General features: G+C 43.2%; 1 protein-coding gene across 2 annotated transcripts in view; it reads right to left on the bottom strand.

The window, feature by feature from the left end:
• Positions 1-22879, bottom strand: part of LOC308402332 (phosphatidylinositol-binding clathrin assembly protein) — a 117765-nt gene extending 94886 nt beyond the window's left edge. For both annotated transcript variants that reach the window (XM_080891081.1, XM_080891082.1), the window contains exon 1: positions 21361-22879. In XM_080891081.1, the coding sequence (XP_080747207.1) occupies positions 21361-21490 (130 nt within the window). In that variant the 5' untranslated portion in view covers positions 21491-22879. The remainder of the gene's footprint in view (positions 1-21360) is intronic.
• Between the last annotated feature and the right edge of the window lie 2268 nt (positions 22880-25147).

Below are 25147 nucleotides of genomic sequence, written 5' to 3'. Positions count from 1 at the left end.
TATAGTGGTGGATAGTCACAACAAACATGGGCATAATTTAAAATAATAAAAAGGTCACTGTATGTCCAATTAAGTCCAAAGCTACAGCTTCACACTGCTCCATATGCAGCTTTCCGTGCGTTTTCCTACTCCCGGGTCTAGTTATGCACATCCACCCAGCTTCTTTTATCACAAACTTTAATCCACTTCTCTGCCTACGAGTGCTTTTAAAAATGCTTTTTCGTCATTAAGGCTCGGCTTTCTGAGGAGTCCAAAAATAAAAATAATGAATTGGAGATGAGTTTAATAGTCCACTTCAACGATCCGCTGTTAGAGACACTAGCTCTAATCAGGCTGGAGATGGTCTCTCTGTGAATAGCCAAATTAAAACTCAGAAATGATAAAACAGCTTGCTTTTTTCAGTAGAATAGTGGTGTAGAGTTTGGTACCACTGCCTCAGGGCATGAAGTTCCTGGGTTCAAATCCAATGGCCAGCTTTGTGCAGAAACATAGGTTAGGATACAGCACCCCTGCTGAACTGTATAAATGGTAATGAAATGGATGGACCTTTACCTTTCTGTCCTGTCATTAGACTTAACAACATTTTGAATTCCTTTATGATGACAACCTCAAGGATCAAGGATTGTATGAGCGGTCGCCAGTAGCTTCCCAATGAAAGTAAAAAACATTTTTCCTTGCTTTTGATGATCTTGTGGGATAATCGGACATCTGGACTATGGAAAAACCTGCCCAACTCTGTCAACTACATGACAGAGCATCACCTCTTCTGCCATCAGTACAAATTCACTATTTTCTCAAGGACCAGTATATAAGCTGAACCTGAAGGCCTGAGAATTAGCCATGAGGTTCAAGAACAATCCTCCCAACCCCTCAGTTCTAGTCAATCCACAGGGAACTGAGATTACTGAGGTTTAATACCACGGCTAACTAAAAACAGGAGCACTGCCAAAGAGCCGAATGACCTTGCCGGACCTGCGCCGATACCGAGTAAGAGAAGGACATGCACATTAGCAGAAACCATGCATATGAAAAGCCCGACACTGAAGGCACCGGGAGGAGTGCAGCCCCCAATCTGTTACAGATTAACACTCAGCAGAATCCGCACCTTGTCTGGCATGTACTTGTAATCTCCTTCTCCCCTCTGTCTGTCTTTGTGTTAGGGACTGTCGAGAGGTGTTGCCTCAAAAGAAGATTCCCCGTCCACCCCTCCCTCCACCTCTCTTCCCTCTCAAATCCCCCCTGATAGGAGGAGGAAAAGGAAAAAAGAGAGGTGTGAAGAATTGTAAGCCTGCTAAATTTGAAAACACATCACTTTCCTTTCCAGATTTATAGTCATACTAAGACAGCATTTTTTAAAACCTCGAAGAAGGCTTTTTGTAAACGCTCTGAAGAGTGGTTCAGTGTGAAAATGACAATGTTGTCTTGTACTGTCGACGGAGGAAACAACGCTTCTCCTTTATCTCCAGAGGCTCTCTGTCGCTTTCAATTCTTTCTATGACTGATCACTTTACGGGCAATGTAGCCAATCAAGCAGCAGATGTGATACCATTGATCTGCATTTATGTTTTCGCCGTAAGAGAATAAAACAGTGATGTGACTCAGTGTGCGCGTACAGCAGCACAAAAATTACTGTTCATGGTAGTTATCGGCTTCTGTTTACGAGCATCACGTCCCTTTTTATTCTCGCACAGCTGCATTAGAGATGCAGAAAATGTCAGGAGACTTCAGTTCGGTCTACACTATGTTAAAATGATATGACGTCTTAAAATTTACTTTAAAATTTGGACAGAAGAGAAATTCTGCCTGATGTTCAAACATATGATACTTTTAATGTCACCAAGATTAAAGAGAACAGGAGCTAAAAACAACCTGACTACATCAATGAATCCTCTTTAAACATGCAGTACAAGGGACTTGATGCACTTGCGGGATCGACTGCTGTCGGTATCAACTTGTGAATTCTTTTAAATGTTTAGCTTTCCTCTGTTATCATTAAGAGCAGAGTCCGTGGTGTGCTGCAGCATGTGAGAGCCGCCCCCGCCCCTCTCCTCTGTGTAATGTCTCATGCAAATCAGAAACAGAGGCAGCAAGACTAAAGCTTATCAGGTGCTGTATGTCTTATTGCTGTTTAAACAACTTTTCTTTTAGTGAGCTAAGCAACTCATGAAGACACAAGGGACACGTGACGTCCTAATTCTGCACCTCTATCTACTGGTACAACAAGTATTGCGATGAGTGTGCAACTGTTTGACCGAACAAGAAAACAGTTTGGAATTTTACACCTAAGAAAAAACAAACATTTAGACAACACATCAGACCTCAGTGCTGGATATCTCTGCTCATATGGACTGAGCACTGTGTTAGATGTGTTAGGAGCGAACTGCCACATTGTTCGAGGGAAATGAAAAGGATCAAACTACATACAGCTGAATTTAAAAACACTTTGAAAATTAAAGTGAAAAATTGATATTAAGGTTAGTCCATTTATCCAAAATTTTACTTGTTCTATGGCAAATCGGTGCTGGGTGGTGAGCATGGGGCCCAGTAGAAGACATCGGGCTCTCTATCCACCCACGTGAAATATATTTCTGATTGTTTGGTCAGAGACATTCACACCAGTCTCCTGCTGGTGCTCAACCTGTTCCTCCCTGCACATAGGAGCAGATACTGGTCCTGCTGATGGTTTAAGGACCAGTATCTGCTCTCCTAGAGTCTCCTGGAATCTCCTCTATGCACTTGAGACTGTGCTGGTAGACACTGCAAACCCACCTGCAATAGCACATATTGATGTTCCATCCTGGAAGAGTTGGACTACCTGTGCAATCTCCTTCGAGTCCAAGTATTGCCTCATGCTACCAGTAGTAACACTGACCCCAGCCAAACACAGAACTAGTGAACAAAGAGTCAGAAAGTTTCAAAATGTTCCTTCTGGAAAAAAAATTACCTGACAGCACTTTTTACTGAATACAGAAAAATCAGGATCAGGCTGGGATTTGTGAAGATTTAACCAATTCCAGTCATTATTTTTCCTATTCCCATACATATTTGAAGCTACATGCCAAATGGTTTCTTTCTCCAGCTTCTCAACAGTAAATATTTGCTGTGTGGCTGTGAAGTGAACAACCCAGTGTCTTGAACTGAAGAATTTTTCACTACAGTCTGAGATTTCTGGCCAGATTTTTAAGAGCTGTGTGTTAAATCTCACACCACGGATGTCAAACTCATTTCAGTTAATGGGCCACGTGGGAGCACAGTTTGATCTAAAGTGTGTTGAGCCCATAAAACGATTTCAAAAAATACCCAATAAATAATCACCTCCAAATTCTTTTCCTTTGCTTTCAGTGTAAGGAAGTAAATTCTGGATGGCTAAGGGTCCCCAGCCTGAGACTTCCCAGGAATATTAAGTGCAGTTTTAACAGTGGATATCAGTTTTCCTACGATCGGCAGTGAATCAAAGAAAGACTCAGACTCACTGACGATATCTTTGCCGGAAAGGAGGACTGACTAGGATTAAAACCCACAATTTGGACATCCGCTCTCATTAAATGATCTAGTAAATGTTCTTACACCATTCGTGATGCACTCTGGTGCAGATGGATCAGTTTGGACCCCTCTGGCCTGCAGACCATACGTTTGACACATTGACATTAAAACATGATTCTAAGTTTTAATGGCGATAGTTTCTGAATACGAAAAATCAAAGAGATTCACATCAATACAGGACAAGGTAAAATGGACAAGATAGGGCAGAGGTAGCAAGGCAGAAGAGGAGTAGCAAATTAAGTGAAGGGTAGAAACTAAGACAGAGTGCCACCAGAAGTCGGTCTATTAATAGACTAGCTGTGGTTCTGGAGCTTTAATTCTCCCCTTGAGGTCTTAAATAAGAGCAGTTGCCCCCTCTCCTTTGTGCCCCTGTCACACAGGCACACAGAGAAAGATAGACTGAAAAAGCAACTGAGACAAACTCCCTGCTTTTCTCCAGCTGCACTGTTTTCATGGGGGGGGGGATTCGGGAAATCTTGTCAAGTAAATAGGTTTGAAGTCTCTGTGCATGCACGTCTCTGAGAGAACGTCTGCGCACAACCGTCTGGGGAGGAGGGGGTGTCTGCCGGTTTGTGTCAGGAATAAAGGAGCGATGCCGACAGAGCGAACGACGGCGGGCATGCGGATAGATGTACATGCACACAGGTAGAGCAGGGAAGGAAAACTAAGCAGTTGAACCCAGCCAAAGGCTCCTGAGAGAACAAGGCTAAAAATAACCTGACATCAGAACGGGACGGGAACAGAAGCACTGAATGTTCCCAAACAACACGCACAGGCAGACAAAGCCCGTTTCAAACCATGTGCTACCATTACCTAACACACTAAACCTGTCAGCGTTCAACATGAATGCTACAGTGCTTTGGATTTGTGCAGGCAAAGGTTTCCCTTGAGCAGGACGCTCAACTCCAACTCACGCATTTAATGCTCCCTAAAAAAAAAAAAAAAAAACCACACCAAAAATCGCTAAACCAAACGATCGGGTCTTTTCTTTGCATTGTGAGAATTTCCAGAGGAGAGGTGACGGGTTCCACATAATGAGCAATGTGTGGGTAATACCTTTTTATTCTGCCATTTAGTTGATCTAATAGAAATACTTGTCATACTTAAGGCTGTTGCACACTGAACGAATTGCGAAAAATCAGAACTTGCTGTGCAACCTATATACACACAGCGAAAGCGTTCAGTTTCGCAGAAAATTCATCCTCAAAAAAACGTGTTGTTTAAAAAACACAAAACAAACCGTGAAGTTGACATCAAGCCACGATAAGCTGGTCCTGATGTTTCTAAATAAAGAAAAGGTAGAAGCTGAGGCTCTAGGTGCATTTAATTCTCACGAGAAGGCAGCAGGGAGACTGTCATGGCTCGATCGAGGAGTTTAAGCTGTATCACGGCCACTTTAGTACATATTTCAGGGTGTCAGTACAGCAGTTTGAGCTCTTGTTGGTAGAGTTGAGACCACAACTGAGGAAGTGGAGAAATAATTTCAGAGAGCCGATTGACCCGGAGCAGATTCTAGCTGTGTGTCTGAGGTAAAACAACACTGACATTATTAAACTCCCAGACGAGTCATACTGTTCATGTGGATGTAGAGCTGGAGCTTCTCAGCTGGAGAAACATTTTGTGACTTGGTTGAATTTTTAGAGATGTTTGGAACCACCCAACATCTTTAAGAAAAAACACAGCTAAATATCGATGTTTTCATATGTCCAGTGTAAAAGTCATTTATCTCCTCCACTTTTAGCCAATTTGGAGTTCACAGTTTCCTGAAAAATATTTGGGCTCGGTGAGTTGGGTCCATTTTCCACCTTGTATTGGCTTAATAAATAAAGAATCCAATAAAAACAATGATGTTTTAGGGCACGAAACTATGAAAATGTCCCACAGAACAGTTTGTCACTACTCAATATCATACAGAGTTATTTTGTCCATTGTTAATATAAATGTATTGTTTAATCCTTTTGGGTACAGGACATCTACTTGTCCATGTGCTCAGGTAACTTGTTTCCTTTTTTTTGCAACTGAATAGTCAAAAAGCTGACGATGAGTTTAATCTGGTTAGTTTCACAGCAAGAAAATGAGATGAGGGAGAAAAATGCAAAAGAAAATGAACTACAAGGGGATTTTCCTGCAATAACATGAGGTTGTGAAATACATCCTGCTAATTTAAAGCCAATTAAGGCTTTGATTAAATATTTGCCATATAACTTAATCTTAATTTAAATATTACTCTTTATAATTTTTTTTTTTTTTTAAAAAAAGGCTTCTCCTGTGAGCACAATCGGTAATGCAAGCTCCTGTTGACTGTGCTTCAGTATCACTACCTGATTGTGCGAGTTCACTGACTGTGCAGCATGTTTGCGACAGACTCCCTGCTCTCCCGCTTCACATCACGTGCACTCCCCTGTGCTTGGCTCGAAATGGACGTATCCAGACAGCAGTAAGCCGGTTTTCCTGGCTGCTAGTCTAAACTGAGCCTATCTCCGCTCTGCAGCCAGGGAGGGGTTTTCCCACTCTGTTTAGATAGCATTGGACTCACCTCACAATCACTTAAGAAGCAGGCCCCCCTCCCTACTTACCCACCACCAGCTACACCCAGCAGCGGGTCTAATCAGGGCTGGAATCAATGAAAAGCAAATAGCAGGAAATAAACTGGCCTTTCTGTGTCCTTTAATGTCCCCAGTCTTTCTTTTTTTCAATTCTCTGAATACTTTCTTTGATGGGGTTCAGTGGATGGAAACGAGTTGCTCCGTGTGTGTACTCTGTGTAATGAGAATACAGAAGAGTAAAGACCAGACGGGGACGGAGTGACAGGGCGACAAAGAAGGGCACGCCACGCGAGGAATTAAAATTAAACAGCAAATATACTGATCGCTAAACAAACTGATTTTTTTCTCCCTCCCGCATGAGGAAAAATAAAGTGTATTTAGCCGACGTATTTAGAAACAGTTTCAAAGCTTCAAGCCAGACGTGCTCGCAACCTCTGCGTGCGCCGCAGTCTGTCGTTTTTTCTTCTAGAGCAAGCCCACATAGCACTGCCTCTCCACAATAAGACACTTAAGACTGGCTGTTCCTTTACAACTCACTGATTAGCACTCATTGCCTTTCATATTATTTCAACACCTGCTGAGTCACCAGCAGCTCCTGTGCACCCTGGGATGCAGCAATATAGAAAAGAGGGAGTGTTGCATTTAAAGTCTCTCCTTCATGCATGGGTCCATAGCTGACCAGGCTATCAAAAAACAGTAGACTACCATTTTGGTTCTTTGAAGCCGACATGACATCAAACCCTCTCTTATGCGTATCCTCTGACGGAGGGTCCCACTCAGCCCACTGGATTCTCTACAAAGTCCAAAACTGCAGTGAAGACCTCAACTGCTACGAGTTTTTAAACAAGATCCCAGCTTTACCACAGTTTTGAAACTCTATGAATCAAGCAACTTACTGAAATCTCAAAATATTTTCCATACTAATACTACTCTAATACTATTGTTACCTCCACCGTTGGCGTGTGTCATTCTATCTGTGAACACGTTAGCTCGAAAAGTTCTGAATGAACTTTGCATGGCCGTAGAGTTAAATCCATTAAATTTATCTTGAAGGTGAAACCTCTTTAGTTCTGCCACCTCTTTCAGGCTAAAAGTGTAAAAACAATGGTAAACAGTAACTAATTACATACATGGGCCATCTTAACAGCTTTAGCTGGTGTCTAAAAACCCTCATTAAACACACCCCTCCCTCCCTGAAATTAGTCCTAACAGAGACTCTGATAAGGCCTGAAATAATTCAGGTACTGATGATACAGAGTTCACAACCCAACTCTGTTACAGTCGGAGCAATTTATGCTCCACTTCCTGTTTGGCAAGAGGAAGGTTTGGTAAGATCCTTTGGGTTTTGACCAGAAGGCAGCAATGCTGCGCTGTTTTGAAGACACCTTATGAATTGGCTAATGATAAAAGCCTCATGCTCTGCAGGTACCTGATGATTTGATTATTTCCCGTTTCTTGAAGCTGTATTATTTGCAGCAGAGCTCCCTCAGCTCTGTTCTGTACAACTTTCCATAATTATTTTATTTAATTGTTTTGTTATTTCCAAGTTAAAAGGCCTGTTTATGCTAAAATACATCAATTTATATTAGGAAATTATATGTGTATACAGTTAGACCCATAGGTTTACAATGGTAAGATTCTCAGCCTCTGTAAACCACGGTGCATTGGAAATCAATTAAGACTTCAAGCTAACTTAAAGTCTAAAAATTAAGTTAAGGGGTTTATTAAAAGTACTGTATTATTAGTTTGTGGAATTTTAGACATTTTTATACATTAGATGCACATTTTTAGAGGGTTTTAATTTAAAATAAGTGCATTACATCTTAAAATCACACCTGTAAACATATTCCAGCACACATGAGAGAGCACTCAAGGTGACCTGCGAGCTGCTGTCTGATGTGGAGTCATAAAGTTTGAATGAGCACCAACTCACTGGAGGCGGAAACACAAACCACATAAACCAGAGCTTAATAACTCAGCGCCCACAAGATCTTTGTTTGCCTCCTAAACAAACCTGAAGAAACAACGCTGTTGCCCAGACAAAGCGAGTCAAAGCACTGGTGTAGAGGACTGCTCTAGCGCCACATCAATTTGTCGTGTAAGCGTAACCCAGTTTTAAGGTTTGGCTAAAAATGGCTCGACACAACATGATGTAAAAGGACATGTGGGCCGGCAGCTCAGCCAGCCGGCTAAAAAATAAATAAATAACAAAATCATGTGGCATGTTGTATTAAGCTACCATAAACTTAACTGCTACTGAGCAGAAAGGCATGAAAATGGACACAATAACAGGATACGCTGACCAAGAATCTAAAAAGGCATGTAGGATGGGACAAAAGCAGGCAGGGCAGGAGGGGAAGATGGCACGAGCATACAGGCCAAATGGTCATTTTTTGGCGACCATGTACCTTCCACTCTGGCAAGCCGGGGCAACCTTTGGAACTGCTATCATAGGATAAAAGGGAGAAACTTCCAGTCAATGCTCAGGTCAGCTGCCTACAATGGCACAGACTGCACAAGCCTCCAAACATGAGTCAACACATCCATGTGGGCAGACACCCAATAAGGCGCTACGTTGTCAATCTCTGCATCCGTGTGTGGCCACAGAGCAGCTTTAGATTAGCACTGCCGCACTGTTAGAGACAGAACTAAACTCTTATCTCCAATAAAACGACCCAAGAAAACAGTCAAAAAGAGCTATAAAAAATCTAAGTAAATAAATAAATAAAAGTCTTATGTATCCTGGAACAAAATGTTTCAGTGTAATGACGCAACTCCAGCAGCAGCGCTGACCGTCAGAGACTCAGCAAACATTTATTACTGGCACTGTTTGGAGAAACCCCACAGGTTATACCCAAAAATGACTCTTAGGCCCAGAGGAGTGTGTGTGTTGGGGGGAGATTTGTCCAGCAAAATTCATTGTTTAATTTAATTATTAACACAAGCTTAAAGTGGTCAGATGAAAATCTGAAGCAAAATGATTTTAATGCACCACTCAAAGGCTTTGTCTTGAAAGCCCCAGTATGTCACACAGCCACTTCTATTTATGCTTGCCATTAAGGCACTGGAAGCGGCTCCAGTATTCTCCTGAATGATAGGTGTCACCACGCAGACAATACCGCCACGTCAGTGCAGATGTAGAAGGAGACAAAGTCAAAAATAGAAGAAAAGACTTTGCCAAGTGCTTTCCCCCCTTCCATAAGGTCTCATGTTTTCAAATTATTGTTTAATCTGTGAATCTCTGAGCTTCTGTACTAAAATATCATTACAAACTATAGAAAGACAGGGTATTAGATGTTGCTGGAAAGTAGTTTATCCAAAAAAAAAAGCATGGCAATTTTAAGGTGCATCATAAGGGCTTCTTGACACCTCTTCTTGTCTAGGACAGGTCTTCATCACGTTTGCACTGAACCTGAAGATAATCAGACATAATATTTTTATCTCCTTACTTTTATTTCCACCAACATCTGCTAATAAGAGTTCTGTAGACCTCGAGGTCTCTGAATCACCCTACCATGGCTCAATCACCTTTTCATGTCAACCTTCAAAAACAACAATAGAGCAACAACATAGAAAACAGGTAGATGATCCAGAGGTGGTTCACTGTCTGGGCATGAGATCAGAGCTAGAGCAGGCAGGACTGCCATTTCATGCACACCTTCACATGAGTGACTGATGTCAGGGTGTGAGAGTTCTGGAGACCCCCCACCACCAACATCCATTAAAGTAAATAAATCGCAAACACACAAAGTAGTTCCCCCACTCTATTTTTTTAATTTATTTACAGTTGCTGGATGTTCCATCACCTTAACCGGGGACAAACACCCAACTGCATAAACAAAGGTTGTAAAAACCGCAGAGCTATTGAGTTGACGGTCAATTTCGCCATCCAACTTCCCCAGTCAACTAAAGTCCATTTAACACATGCCAGTTGGCTGGTTTGCTGCCATGACAACAGAGCAGTAGTGAACGGGAAACTAGACTTCAGTTTAAATGTCACAACTTCTTCCTGACAGCTATAAGATTGCAAAACAATCTCAATGATGAGAAAAAGAGGTGGGGGGAAAAAAGCAACCTCCCGAGTGTGGAAGTCTGCTTAGAGAGGCCGGATTCAACAAACAGCATCTCTCAACTTGACAACATGCAAACTGCAAGCAGGTGTGCCAGGGGAAACAGACACTTTCCCAACACGCTCCGACCCTCCCTCACTGATTTTTATGACAATAATCTCCACAAATAGAAGAGCCTTTTCAGCCCTGATGGGGAAGAGCTCGTCATTTTTGCCGCTGACTCACACGCCGGGGTTAATTGAGGTGGACAGTCCCAATCATGACACTAAATGGCTTTAAAACGGCACTTATTTTCGCCGGTGGCGCGTGAATGTCACGGCTTCGCGGCAGCCCTCATGAACCCCTTACGCGCCCGCCGCTGGCAGCTCCGAAAGGTATCTTCCAGGGTTATTCGGTTATTGGGTCTAGATGCAAATATGCCTGTGAGATCATTCACAGCTTGCTGTCAGACAGTCACAGCTGCTTGCGGTGAATTTGTGCCAAGAGGAGAGCAATAGAAAATGATGGTGGTGTGTTTGTGTGCATGCAGAAGTAAGGGGCTCTGACTGTGTCAGAAATAGAGATGCTGAAAGAAAGAAAAAAAAAACTAAAACTAAAACTCAGCAGCAGCACAGTCTAACCTGTGCTTTGGTGTCCAGGTTGTCCTCTGACCACAGATAAGCGGCTCTGTAGGCAAACAATTCCCTAATTTATGGAAATGTTAGCTGCTGGACCAGTTCAGACTGGTAGCAACTGTCTCTAGATTCTGACATAACCTGCATTTTACCTCTGCCTCCTGAATGCATCGTTAATACAAACTGACATTAGATTAGCACCCTGCTGCAGAAAATGTCAGTTATTTAATAACTCTCCAAGGGCCAAGATCTTCAGACTTTGTAAATGTAGCAAGGTCATTCAATATTTAAAAAAATAAATAAATATTGGTTTCTACCAATGCTACCCCTCAGCCTCATAGTATAGTCTCCTATGACATCAATTTAAAAATCTTAGGCAACTTCTTCAGTTATTGCATTTACAAGATATTCAGGAAACATGACCTTTGACACTGACCTTGAGGTCAAGAGCACGGATATTTGAACTTATCCGAGACTTTCACTAGATTTAACTATCAAATCATTGGTGACATCCTTTTCAAGCTATTGTTTTATTTTTAGAAAATCTGACCTCCGATACCACAGATATTTTGATATAGGAAGCAGTCCATTTACCACTTCCTCAAATTAGATAAGGTTGGGTTAAATCTTGGTCTTTAGCTTTTCCATCATATTTGAGCCCTTAAAACCTCCTGAGTACAGGTGAGAGTGACGCATCTGTTTACTTAAGAAAAAAAAAAAAAAAAAAGGACAAAAGAAACAAAACTGAGAAGATGCTTTTTTGGGGTAACCATTCAAGAAATGAATGAAATGAAGATGGCGCCGGTGAGGTCGGCTGCCGTCACGACTGCTCCGACCACTTTTTCTTTGTCTTTGTTTTTTAAGTTAGTTTTCAGCGTTTCTAAATCGGCAAAATCATCACCATTGGGTACATTAGGTATGACAGTGACACTCTTGTTTCTATTGGTATACAATGTACTCACAATTCGAAGTTTTTAACTCCGGATCCGAGCTGGCCGAGTGAGATCTCGAGGGAGAACAAAGGGAAGCGGCGGCCTAGAGGGAAGCGAGCCGGCGTCAGGAACAGGCTGAGAGCTCGTGCACACCGCACACCTCTGCCTAGCATCCTGCTCGCCAACGTCCAGTCACTGGAGAACAAGCTTGACGACCTCAGGGCCAGGATAAAGTTCCAGAGAGACATTCGGGACTGCAATCTCCTCTGCTTCACCGAGACATGGCTGAACCCAGCGGTGCCGGACCACGCCATCCAGCCGGCCGAGTTCTTCTCGGTTCACCGCATGGACAGGACACGGGACTCGGGGAAGTCAAGGGGAGGCGGCGTGTGTTTAATGGTGAACAACAACTGGTGCAACAGTGCGAACGTTGTTCCTCTCACACGCTCCTGCACACCAAATCTGGAACTACTGTCCATCATGTGTCGTCCTTTTTATCTACCTCGGGAATTTACATCGGTCATTGTAAGTGCCGTTTATATTCCACCACAAGCGGACACGGTCACCGCCTTATGCGAGCTGCATGAGGCACTCACACAGCACCAGACACAACACCGGGACGCTGCGCTTATTGTGACGGGGGACTTTAATAGCGCCAACCTCAAACGCGCAGCGCCGAACTTTTATCAACACATCACCTGCCCCACCAGGGGTGAAAGGACACTGGACCACTGCTACACTACGGTCAAGGACGGCTACAAGGCACAATCCCGCCCTCCGTTTGGCAAATCTGATCACGCCGCCATCTTCCTCATGCCAAAATATAAACAAAGGCTGAAACAGGAAGTTCCGGTTCAGAGGAAGGTCGCGCGCTGGACGGATCAATCGGTGGCCGCGTTACAGGACGCACTCGATGACGCAGACTGGGGCATGTTCAGAAACAGCTCCGATGATGACGTCAACGTGTTTACGGAAGCGGTTGTGGGATTCATCGGGAAACTAGCGGATGATACCGTGGAGACAAAGACTATCACAACGTTTCCCAACCAGAAGCCGTGGGTGGATAAAACCATCCGCGACGCTCTGAGATCCCGCACCGCTGCCTACAACACGGGACTCACAACGGGGGACATGGACCCGTACAAAGCCGCGTCATATAACGTGCGGAGGGCGGTGAAAGAGGCGAAGCAGCGCTACGGGAGGAAACTAGAGTCACAACTCCAACAGAGTGACTCTAGGAGCCTGTGGCGGGGACTAAGGACAATAACGGACTATAAAGCACCAACAACCGGTATGACGAACGCGGCCGTGACTCTGGCAGACGAGCTGAACACTTTCTATGCTCGCTTCGAGGCTGCAGCTAAGGTCTCCAACAATGCTAGTGTTAGCGGCGCTAACGGCTGCAGACAGGAAGATACTGCCAGCACTGGAAACGTGCTCGTCATCTCCGAGCATGAAGTAAGGAGAGCCTTCAAGAGAGTGAACACCAGGAAAGCAGCAGGACCAGACGGCATCCCAGGTCGTATCCTAAGAGACTGCGCATACCAGCTAGCTCCTGTGTTCACTGAGATATTCAACATCTCTTTATCTCAGTCGGTGATCCCCACATGCTTCAAAGAGTCCATCATTGTTCCTGTCCCGAAGAAACCCCACCCTGCTTCTCTCAATGACTATCGCCCTGTAGCCCTCACCTCAGTAGTGATGAAGTGCTTTGAACGCCTGGTCAGAGACTTCATCATTTCTTCACTACCAGACACACTGGACCCACTACAGTTCGCTTACCGTCCAAATCGTTCCACAGACGATGCCATCTCTCATCTCCTCCACACATCACTCACTCACTTGGACACTAGAAGGGGGAATTATGTTAAAATGCTCTTCATAGACTACAGCTCTGCATTTAACACCATAATTCCCTCCACACTCACCACCAAGCTGGAGCATCTGGGACTCAGCTCATCTATGTGTCAGTGGATCTCCAACTTCCTAACTGGCAGACCACAGGCAGTAAGGATGGGCGGACATGTCTCAGCCTCCACCACTCTCAGCACTGGAGCCCCCCAGGGGTGTGTTCTGAGCCCCCTGCTGTACTCTTTGTACACATATGACTGTGTGGCCACTACCAGCTCCACCACCATCATCAAGTTTGCTGACGACACCGTCGTGGTGGGCCTGATCTCTGATAACAACGAGACGGCCTACCTGAAGGAGATTAGGAATCTGGAGAACTGGTGCCAGAGGAACAACCTCCTTCTAAACGTCAGTAAGACAAAGGAGCTGATAGTGGACTTCAGCACTAAGCAGGAGAGGAACTACCAGACCCCCGTCATCAACGAGTGCCCAGTGGAGAGAGTGGACAGCTTCAAATACCTCGGAGTTCACATCACGCAGGACCTGTCATGGTCCTGTCACATCAACACCGTGGTGAAAAAGGCCCGACAGCGTCTCTACCACCTCAGACGCTTGAGAGACTTCCAACTGCCCTCCAAGGTGCTCAGGAACTTTTACTCGTGCACCATAGAGAGCATCCTGGCGGGAAACATCTTAACCTGGTTCGGGAACAGCACCATGCAGGACAGACGAGCTCTACAGAGGGTTGTGCGGTCAGCTGAGCGCACCATCCGCTCCGAGCTCCCTGACCTGCACTCAATCTACAGCAGGCGGTGCTGGACCAAGGCCAGGAAGATCGTGAAGGACCTCAGCCATCCCAACAACAGACTGTTCTCTCTGTTGAGGTCAGGAAAGCGATTCCGCTCCCTGAAGACCAACACAGAGAGACTGAGGAGGAGCTTCTTCCCGCAGGCGATACGGTCTCTCAATCACACCACCACACAGTACTGACCCACACATATGGTTCTTACACACACACTGGACTTTCTGGACATTGTTTTGGCACACATTGTTTTTTTGCACAACACTGGTCACTATATTCTTCATTTCCGGTTAATACTTGTACAGCTGCTGTTATTGTGTATATATTTATTTAGATTTAGATTTCTTCATACATTCTTATATAGTTCTATATTGTGTATTTTGTTGTACAGTTATTTTATTTTCAACTTTAATTTATATATTTTATCTTATTCTTCCCAGTTAAATTTACCCTTCATTCTAATTTGTGTTGTACAGTTATTTCATTTTTAACCTTAATTTATATTTTATTCCTTCTTAGTTAAATTTACCCTTTTTAATTTTTCATATTTATTTCCTATCTTATTCATAGCCTTTTCCTTTTTTGTTTTCTTTAGGTCACGAGCAGTTGTCCAAGCATTTCACTACATATCGTACTGTGTATGACTGTGTACGTGACAAATAAAAAATTTGAATTTGAAAGAATAATATCACCATGTTGAGTAGGCAGCCTATCAAAACGAGATTTGATTCCAGTTCCATCATCTAGGGGTGGCTGATCTGATGGTTGCAGTAAGCTTAAACAAAGCTGAAATGTATCTTTCATTTCTAAGATATCATGCAGATAGGTCATGTATTAAGGTAGATACGAGAGATTAAAAACAGGCATCTTATTATTTTATTTTTTTTCCACAGAATGAGCCAGCAGTCTTTAGACAAGTAAACTTCACTACAGATTCTCATTAGCTTTAAAGACCTGCATGAAACTTTAGTACCCAAACGGCTATGGCACTGGAGTGCAACCATAAACTAAAGCCCCAGTAATAAACACAGACTGCATCAGTGAGGCCTGGCTAAGCATCACAGAGCCTGGGTTATTTGTGTAACCACCACGGATAACAAAAGCAGATTAAAACTTCCAGTTGAAATTATGACACAAATTTCATTTCAAGCTTGTTTGATTTCAGCGTGAATCCAAATGTCCGGATAATAGTTACACTCCTAAACCAATACATAATCATGCAATGTAAGACTTGTCGGGTGTTCTCCTCGCAAATTACACTGTTTAGGAGGTTTGTTTGGCGATATTTCAATTCAGCGTACCCAAGAGTCCCATTACCGACACATTTTGTTGGCAGTGTGGGGAGAATCTGTTCAGAACTAAAAATAATGTAAAGTTTCGAACAGTGTTTCTGTTTCTGTCTGTTTTAGACACGTTACTTCAGTCTCCTGCCACCAGGCCTTCAGCTGACAGCGAAGCACTGCTCAACACAGCCGACGTGTTATCTATCGCTGCTGCTGACATTTCCCAGTACAGCGGGAACCAAAAATAGTGCGTCTATATTACTGTATTATAAAGACTTAGTAAGTTATAAACATCCATCAATCTATCCATAAATCTTCCGTCTGCCTCCAGACTTTCCAATGTATGCCCCAACCTCTGAGCCTATGACAGATGAGAGAGGCTCCAGGCACACCAGCTCACCTCTTGGACTCTACTAGAGTAGCTTTGCATGACTGATAGTTCAGAATAATCCTTATTTGTGTTATAATAAGGCTGTTTTAGTTTGCCTTTTAAAAAAGCCATCTTCCCTTTCCCCCAACACCATTAATGATGACCTTTGACACCTCAGCACATACGAACAACATAGACCACCAAGACGCGGTTTGACAACCATTAGAATAGTTTCCAGGTTTTTCCAAGGGTAGATGCATAGGCAGAGACCACCCTCATTAACTACTCAGGCAAACACAGTCATTCTTTTCTATAAACAGGCCTGCCTTCTTGGTCACCATACAGAGCCATACAGAGGGTCTGAAATCAAGCATTTAACACAGGTTGTTGGCTCACAGTGATTACCTTCATATAAGCTGACCTCTGTATTTAAATCTATGTTTGATCTGAGCCTCCCTTGCTGTAACAGTATAACAAGGGAAAGCATAACAGCATGAATGGGGCTCACCTACAGGCAGACAATCCAGTATTTACTGCTTTACTGGATAGTTGAATAAGCTGGCTGACTAGTTGACTGAGTAGTGATCGAATACACTCCCTGCCAGCCTCACATTCTTGCTAACCGACTCACAAATTGACTACCTGCCAGACTGAATGACAAACAGATAGCCTGCCTTTTATTCCTGCCTGCTGGCTGCCCTTCCTTCATACCAGCAACACAATGAAGTTAACAGCCTGACAACACTGCATGTTATCTTCGTGTTAAAATCATCAGAAGGACAAATACCATGCAATGCACTGCTCACTGATTGCCCCTTCCCCCAACGGCACCGAGGTTGTTGCTCTCACAAAGAAATCAATATCTATAATGATTAAGCTTGACGTGGCATATTGGCTATTAAAGTCCGGCCAGGTTCACAAAGGAACAGAGACAATGCATGTCTTTTTCCTCTAACGTCAGCAGCTGAGTCTTGTGAGCGAGGAGGAGGCGGAGTTGACGGATGCGAGGCAGCTGAGCTGAAACATCAATCAAATATGTGCATCCCACAGCCGACAAAGGCAGTTCCCAGAAACAGATCTTCAGCATATTTAGTCTCAGCAATGTCTAAGACGGCGCTGCACATATGCACACGTGTGACTCAGTTTTATTTTTATTCCATTTATTCATTTTTTTGCTCTTTTATGATGGCACATTTGCATCACAGCCACCTTCGACATGACTCAGGTTTAATTTGAGGGATGCCACTGACAATGAAATATGGTCATTCACTCTTTATGACCAAGATAGGACATAAGGTGACAATCAGGAATCAATTACTAATCTAAAAGGCGATGGGAGTACAATGTGCTCTGCTGCACCTGAAAGTGTCTGAGGGGATTTCCCAACAAATAAAGGCCATCAAAGCTGCCATATCAAGAAATGTCATGTTTCTCCCATGATCTGTGAGGCATTTGAGTGATTTATGCTCTCCTTGAAAACAAGATAACCACAATGCATCCTTCTGGGACCTCGGGACTTCTATCACTTGCTGTGTTATCTCTGTCTACGACTCTTCTTGAAGTCCGTACTAAAGGAACTGGCTACAAGAGCTGCGTATCGGCGCCAGACCCCAAAACACCAGAAGCCTTTGATTGAAGTAATGTATTGGCTGATTAGAGCTTCACAAATAAGAACAGGTGCTGGCATGATTAGTCAGCTGACAAAAATGTTAACACTAACCATTTAGACGGTTACTGTTTAAACTTTGACAAGCAGAAAAGCCAAATGGCATCTCAATTTAACCCTATGATGTCCAAGCCCTGAATTGGATTCCTGTGAGCAATCTTTGTCTAACGTACGACATTCCCTACATTACGTCCCTCTAGTTTTTCCACTTCCTTGTACATTCCCCCACTTCCCTCCAAACAGTTTCAGCAATCTCCCTCCGAGAATTTAACGACATTTGCGCATCATACTGATGCTATGATTATTACCTTTGTATTGATTGTTATTCTCTCCCTGATACATTTAAAAACTACAAAAAAAAAAAAGCAGAAATGCACATGAGGAATCGACTGTGCTGAACAGCCCACTCACAATAGTGGTGAGCTGCATAGAGCAGACCAGTAGTTACATTTCTAGGGAGGTGCACATCAGATTATCATAATTATAAATGTCTGAGGTGAGAAACTGCAAAACAAATGGAAATGTACTGAGGATTGTGCACTCGCACCAAGCTATGTCAGGGTGTAATGGGTTCATTGATCCACCTTTGCACCTACAGAGAAAATGTGTTTTTCTACTGCTTTTTCTCTACAATCTAACAGATAAAGTTGTATTTACATAACACCAAATCACAAAGACACTCAAATAAAACAGAGTAAACCCCAACATTTTGGTGACCACGGGAAGGTAAAACTCCCTTTTAATAGGAAGAACCTTACACCAGAAGTAGGCTTAAGGACGGGCAATCATCTGCCCTGACTGGTTGGGGCTTTTATCATTTTGGGTGGCTACGTTTCTCTCTTAGTATATTAGGTGTATATAGTTGTTTTTGGTTAGAACAGCAAAGAGGCTTAAGCCAATTACTCTCCAGTTTAAATGGTCAGCTGCCGACTCTGAACCTAAGTCCAACCACCTTGGGTTTTGTATCCAAACCTAGCTTACGAAACTCAATTACATGTGACCCAACAGTTTAACCTGACCTTCAACACATTGGGTGTGGTGTCCAACCCTAACCAACAATGGCATTTAAAGCTAACCCAACAGCTTGACCTAACCCTAACTTCTTGTTTTAAGTGTCTATCTATAACCAATGTTGGGTGTAGTGCCTAACTCAAACACCACCTCATTTCAAACTGACCTTGGCCCGACCCTGACAGATCTATGGTTTTAAGCTCTTAAATGCTGTTTAGGGAGCTCAAGAAGGCTGAAATATTCTAACATGATTAAACAAATAAACAAACTATCAAAGCTTTTCATTAAAAAGGCATTTGGTGGTTCTCCAGAACAGACGGGAAGTGATTATAGTTAAGATAGCTAAGGAATTCTTGCTATCATAGGGAAACAGTTAACTTTTTTTTTTTTTTTTTTTTTTTAAATTCCTATTTGATAGATTTCACCCATTTTCAAGCAATAAAACTCAAACATCCAGGTCTAAGGTCCTGAAATGTGACAATTCTATGGTTTGTTTGGCATTTTGGGTTCGGGACACACCAACTGTGAAAATCTTGACCAACATCAACATGGACCTTATTTTTATTTGTTTTCTTATTTGTTACCCTCTCTGGAAACAAAAGCTATTCTTCACGAAAGTACATGGTGTGTTTGAAATTCTTCCAGCAATGTTCCACACAGAACATTTAACTAGTAGAGAAACAGACCGATATCAGTCTACGATTGAATGGGGTCAAGTTGGTATTCATATATTCTGCCAAGCAAAATGTGTTTGATGCCTTAGCTGAACCTATTTCAGGAGGGAAGTGAGATGGGTCGTCTTGTTAGTAGAGTAGTATTCCCAGAGTATTTTAGTTTATTTATTTGGATTTATTGAATAAAATATTGATATTTGGTGTCTCTCTATCAATTCAATATTGAGACACTGTGCTGAATCGATTTTCCACCCATTCCTAGAGTTATGCCCACAATTTATGCGACAAAGAAAGCTATCAGCCACTGACATCAGTAAACTGTGCTTGATGATGAGCTGATATCATTTAACAGTTATCTGATGTATGAGTGTATCCCCATCTTTGATAGTAAAACTTAGCATCTCTGAGTTTTAAGAACTCATTTTACACAGAACTGTAGACGAGAGCCTACTTGTCCAATCTTTCAGGACTGATCTATTATTTTTGGCGACAGGAAGACGAGAGAAGCTGTGAATTTTTTTTTTTTTCTTCACAGCTTTGTACTCGCCTAACCTAACAGAGAGTGCCAGGTCTAATCTATTTAAGGTTCCAGTCAGAGTCGACTTCAAACTAAGCAGCATATTGTCTCAGAAGTCACCGGCGTGGGTGAATTTTATAAAAAAGGATGGCCAAAAAGTCGAGAGTAAACTTTTCAACACCTTCCAGAGTGACACATCATCTAAAACAGTGAGCTGGCTTGATGTTCAGATGTTCTCCCAACTGTAGTTTGAATGCCTGAGAGACTGACTGAACAAATCAGGAATGACACATTTCAAAAAACAGCAGGGACATCTAGAGACTGCTTCACCTGCTGGCTGTGATGCCTCCTCTCCATTCCTGAGGACATGAACCCAATGAAAGTTACACCTCAGTCGCTTCTTTGCTGCAGTCACCAGGAAACATATGCACACAGTTCTGTGCTTTGCAAATCACATGAATATAGCACAGCTTTGCATGACCGACCATTCAAAATAAATGCTGAAATAAGCTGTTCTACTTCCTCTCCCTTTAAACGCCAACTTTCCTCTGATTGGCTGCTTCTCACAAACAGAAGGTTTGATCCACAGTCAGTAAAAAAGACCAATGTAGCCACTTTGAAGTCACCCAGTGGTGTTCAACTTGCAAGTTTCAAGCCTCAATGTTGGCATTTTGGTTACTGCCATCATAATTATAAAGGCACCAACAGCACAAATGGGTTCAAACAACCCACTTCAGTGATTTTATTTTGTGGCAGTGAGGCTGAGCATACACCTTTGAGGGGTACGACTTAAGGGGTCCACTATGCTCGCCCTTCCGACCAGCGGCGTATGGCATAAGTGGCATCACATCTGCTGGCACAAGCCACGTTTTGGCATCGTTTTAGCCAGTTGTGCACCTCTCCATTTTTGTAACCTTGAAAGCTTTGCTGTATAGAAGAGCTATATGGCAAGCATAAGTGCACTTGGTTGTCTATTAATCTCACTGTGTGATGTAACTAGTGGCCTTTAAGAGTGTGAAAACTCTCCATGGTCCCTGGCAAATATGTAAACCACAACACTATTTATTTTTACTGTAAAGTTGGATATTTTAACATGGGGGTCTATGAAGCCAGCATCAAGTGCCCATTGAAGCAAATGCAGCTTGTAGGGCTTCCGATTTCATTGGTGGAGGGTGGGGCAGGAGGTGCTCATTCCAGAGAAGCCCATATTAGGGATAGTATCTCTCAGTGATGTCATAGAGAGCCAAGAGTAGAAAAAAAATGAGGGTTTCAACCACTGCCAAGCCTGGGATTTTGACTTGAAACGTTCTGGATCTTTAACAGGAGCACCAGCCATTACAGCCATACACATATGTGACAGAAAACCATTTGCTGTCTAATCTAGCTGATTGGACTGGACTGTCCAACCACAGCCAGGTTACAGTGAAGAAGAGGACAGATACAAGGGGAGGGGAATGATGTGTGGAGGGGGGTCTACTCACAGTCAAGGTGCTTCTTCTTCGGTCCGCTCACTTCATGCGTGGTGGCTTTGCACACAGCCTTGCTGATAGCTGACCCGGTCATGCTGTGCTGAGCTGCTGTGATCCGATCCGTGATAGATTGGCCCGACATCGCACCGACTTTTTTCTTTCCCCCCCCTTCAATCAGCGAAAATAGTACAATAACGATCCGATCAATGGATCAACTCAACGTGACTTCACTGTCAAGTGGAGGTAACAGAGAGCAGGGATCACACACCCTCAGACACACACTGTCTTCCACACAACCTGTGCAGCAATGTCTGCTCACGACAGGTACAAGAACAATCTGTTTAACTACAATCTGAATTTAAAAATGAAACAAAAAAATGTTTGGCAACTGTTTGTTCCGTCTATCTATTTATGCAGTAAACACAACACGAGCCAGTCTGTGTTAGCTAATGTTTCCGTTGCAGTACTCGAACCAAGAGAGAGTCCCACTGTGGAATCCGCAAACACTTGAAATTACTTTCTGGCCACAAATAAACATAGCTAACTGGCTGCTTTGTAACCCGGAGTCACCAAAAAGTCGAGTCCAACTCGGGCAGGGCAGAGGGGGAAAGTAATCCTGGTGAAATCACAGCTTGGAAAACAGTTTAAAAAAAAAATAGAGTTCCTCTTCCACGTCAACTTGTTAGCTTGGACCGCAGCTCAGCTATCACTGGTCGCTTGGCGAAGCGTGCGTTAAATCGTCCCTTGGGCGTAAAAAGTCTCTCAGACAGGAGCAGCGCATTGTTTGAAGTTTACAGGAGGACGGTGTGACACTGACAGCCGGGACAGTTGCAGTTTCCCACGGTGAGAGGAGACGCGAGGAGCGGCGGTGGGGGTTAGCCGAGATGCTAGCAGGGTTAGCTAAAGCCAACCAGCCAGGCGGGCGGGTAGAGAGAAAGCGGGTTCCTGTGGTCTGTGACCGGGGAGCCGAGCCGGCGGAGCCGCTGAGTTTAAAAAAAGAAAGAAACAAAAAAAACCTCCCTGACAGCTCCCTTAGCTCGCCTGTTTCCCTTCACGGTCCTCGGGCTCAGTTTGGTGCTTCCCTCCGTCTGCCGTCACCACATTACTGGCTCCCGTAGTTCTTTTTTATTTTTTTTATTTTTCTTACCGACAGTTCGGTCCGGTGCCGCCGTATGGAAAGTCTCGCCAGTGGTTTCTCTTTGCGCACTCACTGACTGACTGAATGCTCGCTCCTGTGCTGGACAAAATGGCAGCGTAAAAAATCAGCTGATCTCACAACTGTGCTGCGTTCACGCATCCCCTCCTTTGGCTGGGAATCCGCATACCTACAATCCCACCTCGTTCTCGAGCGGTGGCTCGTGACGTCCAGGTTCTTCGCACAGATCTCATTTAAAGTGTTCAAGTTAAAACGCATGTTTACATGAAGAATGATAGTGCACTAAACAGTTTCCCTGGATAGTCAAAGGAGCTTGCAAAGAAAAGCGTCTGGACTTCTTTAAGTTACTTGAAGACGTTTCACCTCTCATCTGAGAAGCTTCTTCAGTTCTGAGGTCAAATGGTGGAGAGTCCCAGATATAAACCTAGTGGGAGGGACAAAAGGACCCCCTGATGATCCTCTAATCCCCTGAGCCAGACACTTTTCTTTGCAAGCTCCTTTGACTACGATGACCTGGATGACTGAGAACCTTCACAGACATATTTCCCTGGATAGTTTCCCCCTTGATAACAGATGGGTGGTTATAAATAAAGGAGTTTTTTTGTCTTAAATACCTCATTTATTTAGGGGAAAGGTGTCCCAAAAATAGGCAGCTCTAGAAAACACTAGAAGCCTAGAAGCACATTACATAATGCAACTGTTGTATTTGGTCATAAACTGATATGTTTGCAACACTCAGCGTTGTGACAGCATTGCTCTGTGTTCACAAATTAACCACACAAGCACTTTTTTAAAAAACGTTATAGAAAAAATAATGTCACAGTGAGACTTTATGAAATGTAACCTCAATCACTTCATAAATGTAACAAATTCACAAAATTATTTTTTTAACATTGCTGCAACGGGACCTGTTTTATGTTACTTTAATGTCATTTGAAATACTAAGTACGATTACTGCCATGCTGCCAGAGGCGAGGCTGCCGGACACAGGCGCCACCGGGCCCTCTGACCACCACCAGTAGGCAAACATGGGGTTAGTATCTTGCCCAAGGATACTCATTCTGTAAAGTAGACCTCAGCTAACTGGAGTTACTAGATCCATGATGCGTCCCTCCATGACGCATCATGGATCTAATCTGAATATGTGTCTAATACTGTGCAATACAGACCATCAACCACCTTCATCAGCTACAAGCTAAATGTCCATGTGATACATATACATAAAACACATCTGAAGAATCAGTCATTGAGGTGGACAGTTAGTGGATTTAACTTGGTAACCGGGCTTGCTAAAATGAGTTGATAGCTTAGCACCACTAGCTTTTGTCCAAACCTCTGGTTACTCCTGAGTCCAAGATAAAAAATGAATAAATAAATAAATAAACTGATATTGTCCAGAAACCAGTAACTGATATTACAGTGGCTAGTTCCATCTTTTATATACAGTCTGTGGTCATTCTGTACATTGACATTAAAATTACTCAAAGCCAAACCAAGCCTACTGTGACTAAGTCTATTAATATCCATAATTAATTTAGAAAATCAGGTTATTATCTCAAAATGTTGATTCAGGTAGTTCAAAAAATATTGATTTACAAGCTGAACCTACTGAGGGGAAAAAAACCCTTTAAAATAAATTAAAATTTAGAGTTATTATTGAGAATATAACTGTGAATTTAAAAAATAACTAAAAGAAAGAGGAAACGACTTGAAATGTCGACTGATTAAGTTAAAACTGAAAGAAAATGATTTGTAACTAATAAGTCGAAAAATAAATGGAACTTGAGATTCTGCGATAACAACTCTAGTTTCTTTGTTTGTTTGTTTTGTTCGGCGAATGCAAGCCTCCATAAAAAAGGAGTTTAGTGACTTTTTTTGGTCTTGCTCATCAATGAAGGCTCGCTGAAGAGTTGCTATATTCCCCACAGTTCCTGAACGCCTCCGAAACCTATTGGCCAGGAACCAAAGGAGTGTGTGAAGCCTTTAAGGTATCACGCTTTAAATTGTAGCGGAATGTGTGCGAGAAAAACACGAAGCGTGACGTGTTTCTGCACTTTGGAGGCTTTTCTGCTGCACAGCAACAACAAACTGTCCCGGCGTTTCTCTGTTAAAACACTATTATGCAAATTTAATCCAAATTTAAGGTGGTATTAAGTGATTCCTCAGACGCCGTGTCCTTGTTTGACTCCACACTATATGGAACACGGTGTACTGAAAGATCAGTGGGAACCGCGCTTGCTGCACAGCGCACCGCCCGGTGGGTAACGCACCGGATCTGAGAGCTGAATAAATCAAATATCCGGAGGCAGCTGACTGCGTTTCTCACGGAGCAGCTCGGAGGATGCAATCAGATGCAATGCTGCTGTTTCTTCTAAGCTTCAAGTGGTTCACGCTCATTACAGCTGCTTGCATGTAAGCAGCCTGTCACAATGCAATAATCCCGGGCTGAGGAGAGTGCATAAGGACGGGAGATGTGAGACATGCAGAGGGGCTCTGTTTCTTCTGAGCTTCACAGAACCAGTAGTGCTTTGCAGTATTTGTCACTCAGGTGGGAAATACTGCAAACTGACCCCAGCAGCAGCAGCAGCAGCAGCAGCAGAGGGTGACTACATGGGAACAGTGGTGGGTTTCACCTCAACTTGC

Source organism: Rhamphochromis sp. 'chilingali', assembly GCF_963969265.1.
Source record: "Rhamphochromis sp. 'chilingali' genome assembly, chromosome: 1".
NCBI lineage: Eukaryota > Metazoa > Chordata > Actinopteri > Cichliformes > Cichlidae > Rhamphochromis > Rhamphochromis sp. 'chilingali'.
This window is presented reverse-complemented; position numbering and strand designations above follow the sequence as displayed.